The 8,382-nt window shown below is 46.7% G+C and overlaps 1 protein-coding gene across 1 annotated transcript in view; it reads right to left on the minus strand.

The window, feature by feature from the left end:
- ptprt (protein tyrosine phosphatase receptor type T) overlaps positions 1-8,382 on the minus strand; it is a gene marked incomplete at both ends in the record, with an annotated part of 294,857 nt that overhangs the window by 105,413 nt on the left and 181,062 nt on the right. The window contains 2 exon segments of the mRNA XM_080495323.1: positions 2,938-2,995; positions 5,249-5,330. Coding sequence (XP_080351449.1) covers positions 2,938-2,995; positions 5,249-5,330 — 140 coding nt within the window.

Here is an 8,382-nt window from a genome sequence, read left to right on the forward strand (position 1 = left end):
TGGGACAATGAGACACTGGGACACTGAGACAATGAGACACAGTGAGACAATGAGACACCGAGACAATGACACACTGAGACATCGAGACACTGAGACAGAGACATCGAGACACTGAGATAATGAGACACCGAGACAATGAGACACCGAGACAATGAGACACCGAGACACCGGGACACCGGGACACTGAGACACTGATACACTGAGACACTGAGACACTGAGACACCGGGACAATGAGACAATGAGACAATGAGACACCGAGACACCGGGACAATGAGACACAGACACTGAGACACTGAGACACTGAGACACCGGGACAATGAGACACCGAGACACCGGGACAATGAGACACTGGGACACTGGGACAATGAGACACTGGGACACTGAGACCATGAGACACAGTGAGACAATGAGACACCGAGACACTGAGACAATGAGACACCGAGACAGTGAGACAATGAGACACCGGGACAATGAGACACAGACACTGAGACACTGAGACACTGAGACACCGGGACAATGAGACAATGAGACACCGAGACAATGAGACACCGAGACACCGGGACAATGAGACACTGAGACACTGAGACACTGAGACACCGGGACAATGAGACAATGAGACACCGGGACAATGAGACACTGGGACACTGGGACAATGAGACACTGGGACACTGAGACCATGAGACACAGTGAGACAATGAGACACCGAGACACCGAGACAATGAGACACCGAGACAGTGAGACAATGAGACACTGAGACAATGAGACATCGAGACACCGAGATAATGAGACACTGAGACACTGAGAAAGTGTCCTGCTAGCTACCAAACTGTCCTGGAAGCTTCGGAGCCGTCAGAACCTAAAAACCACCAGAACTCTTCTTTCTGGACGTTTCACTGTTTTTACTGAAATGTTGCATTGAAATCAGTTTTACGTTGAGATCAGTCGTCTTCTGTCGTCATTGTCTCTCTCTCTCTCTCTCTCTCTCTCTCTCTCTCTCTCTCTCTCTCTCTCTCTCTCTCTCTCTCTCTCTCTCTCTCTCATAGACATTCCATCACGTGTGCTCCGCAACAAGAAAAATGTCCCTTTAAATCTAAAGTTTAATATCTATAGTTTAATATCCCAGAAGCTTCGTGTCAGATCGTATAGACAAGTGAAGTCAAAGTTTTTTTTTTTTAAAAAGGTGATGCAGTCAGAACAGTTTGTAGAGAAGAGAAAAAAAGATTTCTATCTGACGCCCAATATTTCATCATCACATTACAGACAGATGTGATGAATGTAAGAATGCGGGTGGAGTCGACTTTAACGCCGCTATTCATCTTTTAAAAAACCTTAAACGTTTGTGTCTCAACACGCTCGCGAACATTTCCACATGCAGAGTTCACCTCAGACCGTTAATACATATTTCTACACAAAGGACGTGGGAAAGAAAGATGGTGTGTGTGTGTGTGCGTGCGTGTTGCTTTGCCCTGCAGGTGACCACAGTGGAAGCGCAGCAACGTTCACCTGGGGGAGTCGTGCATAGATGAATAGATGGAATTAAATGATGGAGATATTAAATCTGAGCTTCCGCTGCTGGTTCCTGCTTCAGACGACAAAAGTGGATGAGGAGGATCTAATATGTGGTTTAATACCTGCAGCCCCTCCCCGCTGCAGCCCCTCCCCGCTGCAGCGCCTCCCCGCTGCAGCTCCTCCCCGCTGCAGCCCCTCCCCGCTGCAGCCCCTCCCCGCTGCAGCCCCTCCCCGCTGCAGCGCCTCCCCGCTGCAGCCCCTCCCCGCTGCAGCTCCTCCCCGCTGCAGCGCCTCCCCGCTGCAGCCCCTCCCCGCTGCAGCGTCCTCACGCTCCTGCCCGGACTCACTGTGCTCATTAAAAGCTTTAGTTCTCCAGTAATTGTTGAAATTTAAAGGAATATTAATTTCAGACGTGAGACCGGTGGGACCAGAGCCGCCAAGAGGCTGCGATCCGGCCAAAACGCCGATTTCCACAGACGCCATCGACTTCAGTGTCCGACACAACAAACACTCAGCTGCTTTTTGGGGCATTTCACTGTATTTTGCACCAGAATATTTCATTTAAATTGGCGTTATAATGAAATTGTGGCAGTTTTCGGTACGGATCATTTGGTCATTCAAAAACTGGTTTAAACTTTCACTCTGTACCACAATAAAGAAAACCTTGAATTTAAATGTCGGGGTTGTTGTGGTATAGTTTGGAACCAGGAAACAACCAGGGAAATAAACCCAGTGAGGTCGAGGGGGATTCAAAACATGTGAAACTGATTTGACACAATCGTTAAAATGAGATTTCCACTGTCAGCATTTAAAAGATAAAATGCAGATTTTGAAACAGAAAGATTTCCAGGGTTGATTGCAACCAAAGCAATTATTATTTTTTTTTTTAACAAACTGGTTTGACTAAATGTTTTATGCTGGCACCGTCCCTGAAAACCATAAAAGCACATGTGAGGTTTAAAAAGAAGATAATGACTTGAGGAGAACTCCGGTGGGCGAGCACTAACATAGAAAGTGCTTCATCGCGTTCGTCTGCGTGGATTTATTTACTGATTTGTATGTGTTTTACACACGTTTCGCAACAAACTGCTCACCTAATAACAGCGAAGCGTTTCCAAAATAAATCCCCAAAAAACTGTGAAATAATGTCCCATACAAAGCCCTAACGCCGAGGAGATCAAAGGAGATCAGCGTCTGTTGCCATGGAGACGCTCAGTGTTTCACACAGTGACGCTGCGACCTGACAGGCTAATTAGCATCGATGTGAGCTAACGGCTATCGTGCTAGTGATGCTACCTCATGCAAACAAAGGCCGGCGCTCTACCGAGCGCAGCTCTAGTTTTACGTGTTTTACCGCGTAAACATCAAAGAAAAAAACGAAGCGATTTCACTGTCAAAAGTCGTGTAAAAGGGGCCCGAATCCAAACGTCTCCGGTCAGACACGAGGGCCCCCGAGATCTGCCACACGTTCACACGGGCGTACGACTGACGACAACATAAAAAACGGCGGGTGCAGGTTCCGCGCGCGGCGCGCGGACTCCCCGTTATAACCTTGCTAGACAAAGACATGTGATTAATAGAGTAACGCTGCTGCGTGGGCGTCGGGTCTAATCCCCTGCCGCTCGTCGTCGCCCCGCTGCAATAACAGCACAAGGTTGGCAGTGGAACACACCGAGCTAACGGCTTAAGCACCTAACCTTGGCGCGCTCGCTAATAGCTGCCGCAGTCCTCAACGGCCGACGTGACGAGATGTTCTTTAAAAAAAAAAAAAGAAAAGAAAAAGGAAAACCTGAATGCCTTCAATGACAACACATTCAGTATCTTTGAAGCCCGTCACCGACAAAGTCCCAGTCTTAGGGTGAGAGAGAAAATGCGTCCGTCGCTCTCCTTCGCCACGCTTTCATGCAAAAAAAAAAAAGAAGAAGAAGAAGAAGAAGAAGAAGCAGCTGTCCGTCTTTCCTCCCGGCGAGCTTTTCAAATGGAAGCAGACGCCACGGGGGAGTTCAATGCTAACGGCGCAGCGTTCCCGACGCGCTGGAAGAATGTGACTCGTGGTTAATTGTTGAAAAGTGTTCAAGCTCACGAGAAAGTCAAAAAGAAGTATTTCTACCTGCGCCGACCGAACCGCCTCGAAACCTCGGGAACAAGAGTACAGGAGGTTGCAGCTAAATGGGCGGAGGTCCCAGCTAAATGGGCGGAGGTCCCAGCTAAATGGGCGGAGGTCCCGGAGGTCCCGGAGCCGTGGTCATTTCCACGTACAGGCGACTCGCCGGTGGGAGAACGTTGCTTCTCCTTAAACAAACACGAGGAGCTAGCACGCCGCTTCATCCTCCTGAAATGGAAAGACGCTGCCCCGCCATCGGGTGAGAGACGTATTGTATTATTTCAAATTGGAGAAAACTAGATTTGTGTTGAGGGGTTCTGGAAAGAGGTTCTATCAGGTGGGGGGGCCTTTTCTGACTTTTTCAACAATCCGTCTACAAAGTGCAGGAGTGATTCTTTACTCAGTATTCTGGCTGAACGACTCACTGGACGTATAGAATATTTGTGTTTTACTGGTTGTTTATGGTATAAAGTGACAGTAGGGGCAAGGAGCTTGTTGTTTTTGTCTTTTCATATATAACTCTGAAAAATTGTAATTGTTGTTTCTATACCTCTGTCCAAAAGTGAATAAAACATGTTAAACAGTAAATAAACACGAGGAGAGGCCCGAGAGGCCCGAGCTCCGAGCTGAAGAGATTCCAACGTCCAGGGGAATGACCAGCTTGAGGAGGCGTCGGTCACCGCGGCCCGACGGAACCCCCACATGGAAAGAACCTATATAAACACATATGTTTTAATATAGGTTTTGAATATATGTGACATATGTAAAATTGGCCATTTTCCTATATTTTATGTACATATAGGTACATATATGTACCTATATGTACATATATGCACCCACATGCACATATATGTACCTATATGTGCATAAAATATAGGAAAACAGCCAATTTTATATATGTCACATATATTCAAAACCTATATCAGAACCTATATTAAAACATATATGTTTATATAGGTTCTTTCCATGTGGGGAAATAAAGAAGCAGTAGAGGAGACCTATATGGCCTGTATATTCACATATATGCACCTCAATTTTGCCTATATGTGGCATATATATGCATAGATGCAGCATATATGTGCATATATGCAGCATATATGTGCATATATGCTCCATATATGTGCATATATGAAACATATATGGAGCATATATGCAGCATATAATGTGCATATATGCAGCATATATGTGCATATATGCTCAATATATGTTTCATATATGAAACATATATGGGCATATATGAAGCATATATGTGCATATATCCTCATATAGGCTTCATTAGTTTCCATGTGGCCGTCCCAGCAACCCACTGAATCCAGACGTCAGAACTCAACAGTACTACTGGCAACCTGGCAACCTCACACACCAACCCCCCCCCCCCCCCCCCCCCCCCCCCCCCCCCCCCACCCCCCCCCCCCCCCCCCCCCCACCCCCACCCCTCCCCCCCCCACACACACACACACACGCACAATACTAAACCATGCTTTACGGAGTTGTTGGCGTTTGGCCCCGGGGTCTGTGTGTTTCTGTGTGACGGACGGGGGACCAGAATCCTGAGATCAGAAGACTGAGCTCTGCTCTTCATCCCATCCTGTCACTTTGTTTTTCTTCGGAAGAGCTTCATAAATCAAACGTACCGTCAAGATTACCGGGACGTACGTCGTGTCAACGAACCTCCGTCTCTCCAAAAGAGCGTCGTGGAGGCGAGACGGCAAACCGCTGCATCAAGACATACGCAGAACTTGATGCCAAACAGAGTTTAACCTCACAGAGACACAAGATCACGAAACAGACTGACAAGCGTGTTCTTTGCCTCTTTTCTATGCATGTGATGTTCCATACGTACAGACGGCTCTCGCCTCGTCTTCAAAGGGAAAACTTTTGGTCTTTCTGGAAAAATGACTGCAACTTTTAAGGCAAGATGGTGACTTGAGCCTTATTTTAACCCCTGACTGACGTCGTCCTTCTCCACAAGTCTATTTCTGGAAGCCGTGAACCAGTGTATACAATACGTGTTTCTACTGCACTCATTATGTAATTCTCTTCAACCATATAAACTTTCCTCAACATGCACCAATACCAGTATTCTTGAAAGGTTCCGATGCAATCCGGTGACGACATCCGGCATACGCCAGCGATGCTACATGCTAAAGAGTTCCAGGGCTCACACGCCAGCGATGCTACATGCTAAAGAGTTCCAGGCTCACACGCCAGCGATGCTACATGCTAAAGAGTTCCAGGACTCACACGCCAGCGATGCTACATGTTAAAGAGTTCCAGGGCTCACACGCCAGTGACGCTACATGCTAAAGAGTTCCATGGCTCACACGCCAGCGATGCTACATGCTAAAGAGTTCCAGGGCTCACACGCCAGCGATGCTACATGCTAAAGAGTTCCAGGGCTCACACGCCAGCGACGCTACATGCTAAAGAGTTCCATGGCTCACACGCCAGCGATGCTACATGCTAAAGAGTTCCAGGGCTCACACGACCAGTGACGCTACATGCTAAAGAGTTCCAGGGCTCACACGCCAGCGATGCTACATGCTAAAGAGTTCCAGGACTCACACGCCAGCGATGCTACATGTTAAAGAGTTCCAGGGCTCACACGCCAGCAATGCTACATGTTAAAGAGTTCCAGGACTCACACACCAGCGACGCTACATGCTAAAGAGTTCCATGGCTCACACGCCAGCGATGCTACATGCTAAAGAGTTCCAGGGCTCACACGCCAGCGACGCTACATGCTAAAGAGCTCACACGCCAGCGATGCTACATGCTAAAGAGTTCCATGGCTCACACGCCAGCGATGCTACATGCTAAGAGTTCCAGGACTCACACGCCAGCGACGCTACATGCTAAAGAGTTCCATGGCTCACACGCCAGCGATGCTACATGCTAAAGAGTTCCAGGGCTCACACGCCAGCGACGCTACATGCTAAAGAGCTCACACGCCAGCGATGCTACATGCTAAAGAGTTCCAGGGCTCACACGCCAGCGAAGCTACATGCTAAAGAGTTCCAGGGCTCACACGCCAGCGACGCTACATGCTAAAGAGTTCCAGGGCTCACACGCCAGCGACGCTACATGCTAAAGAGTTCCAGGGCTCACACGCCAGCGACGCTACATGCTAAAGAGTTCCAGGGCTCACACGCCAGCGATGCTGCATGCTAAAGAGTTCCAGGGCTCACACGCCAGCGACGCTACATGCTAAAGAGTTCCAGGGCTCACACGCCAGCGATGCTACATGCTAAACGTGATTAAAGTGAGTGGTAAACGCATTAACAGCGAGCTCAAATTGGTCTTAGTGGAATTGAATAGGTACTGGTATCAGTATCCGGTATCGTCGTGTAGCTAAAGGCTAGCATTGAACTCGTCCTGGAGAGAAGTGGTTGGTTTGAATCCCTCAACATTCCCACCATCAACGCGCTCTGGAGGGAACGTGGCCATGACTTTACTATCAGCCGAGGTAAATGGCAGCGCCGGCTTCATCTCGTCCGTCAAGCGGCTTGGCGGGACGAGTTCGCCCCCCCCCTCCTCCCCCCCCCGCTAAATCACCCCGCAGGTGCATCAAGCCTCAATTTCCCCCCTGAGCGATCCGCAATACGAATCGCCTGACACATTTCACACTGACCCCGGTCGTTCACAGTCCAGCGGCCCGCGAGCTGATTGGGTTCAGCAGTTCGTGATGTAACAGCGGGGGGGGGAGGGGCTCGGCCAATCAGGCTCACTCCGACACGGTTCTGAGTGGGGAGGGGGGGGGGGGGGCAGGAGTGATGGAATGCGACTCTGTCAATTACCCCGGGGGTAAAAGTTGAGACGGAGCAGCGGAATGGGATTGATTTAGGTTCCGCAAACACAATATGAGAACGAGGCGGGCCTCGTCCGTGAGCGTATGGTCACTGTCAGCCCACAGTAAGGCCGTACAATGTATGGATCAACAGTAAGGCCGTACAATGTATGGATCAACAGTAAGTATGGCACGTCTCTGAAATACTGCTGGAATTCTAAAGAGACACGTAATTAAACATATCTCTGGACAAGCGAATGGTTTAATCTTCAATACGATTTATAACATCAGGAAATATAAGTTACTTTATCTTGAGGGAGTAAAAACACATGGAGCTTTAAATTCGGTTTATATTGAACACAAATTTATGTAGTCAAAAAAATATATTTTCTTTTAATGTTTGGATATTTCTTTCATAAATTTTTTTAAATGTTTGAAATATAAAAAAAATAATTAAAATTTGTATTTCTTTCTTTAAATGTTTTATTAATTTTTTTTTATTTAAAAATGTTATTTGATTCTTATTTAGAATTTATTTAAAAAAATGTTTTAATTTATTTTATTTACTTTCTTGTTTAAAATCAAAGATTTTTTATTTTGTTATGGAAAGCTCTGAATGTCTGAAAATCTGCTTTATAAGGTTGATGTATTATTATTATTATTATCATTATTATAGCTGTGACTTGTTGATCACACTCAAACTGTATAAAAGGTTTAGAAGTGACCAGCTTTCCATGAACAGATTATTAGAAATGCCCCTCAAAAATACTTTACTTAAAAACAAATCCTTGTTGACTCGTTGTTCGTCTCTTTTGATGGACGAGACAAGTAATCAGATGTTTATCCACCAAATTTCAGGCCCGGAAAATAAAAAAAAAAGTCGTTTTTTTTTTAACTTGGAACACAAAAAAACTATTTTCTCAGCAGATAAACAAAGTATTTAAATGAGCGCCTTCTTTTTTAAGTACGGTGGAGCAGAAT

The sequence above is a fragment of the Blennius ocellaris genome, assembly GCF_963422515.1.
Source record: "Blennius ocellaris genome assembly, chromosome: 4".
Classification (NCBI taxonomy): domain Eukaryota; kingdom Metazoa; phylum Chordata; class Actinopteri; order Blenniiformes; family Blenniidae; genus Blennius; species Blennius ocellaris.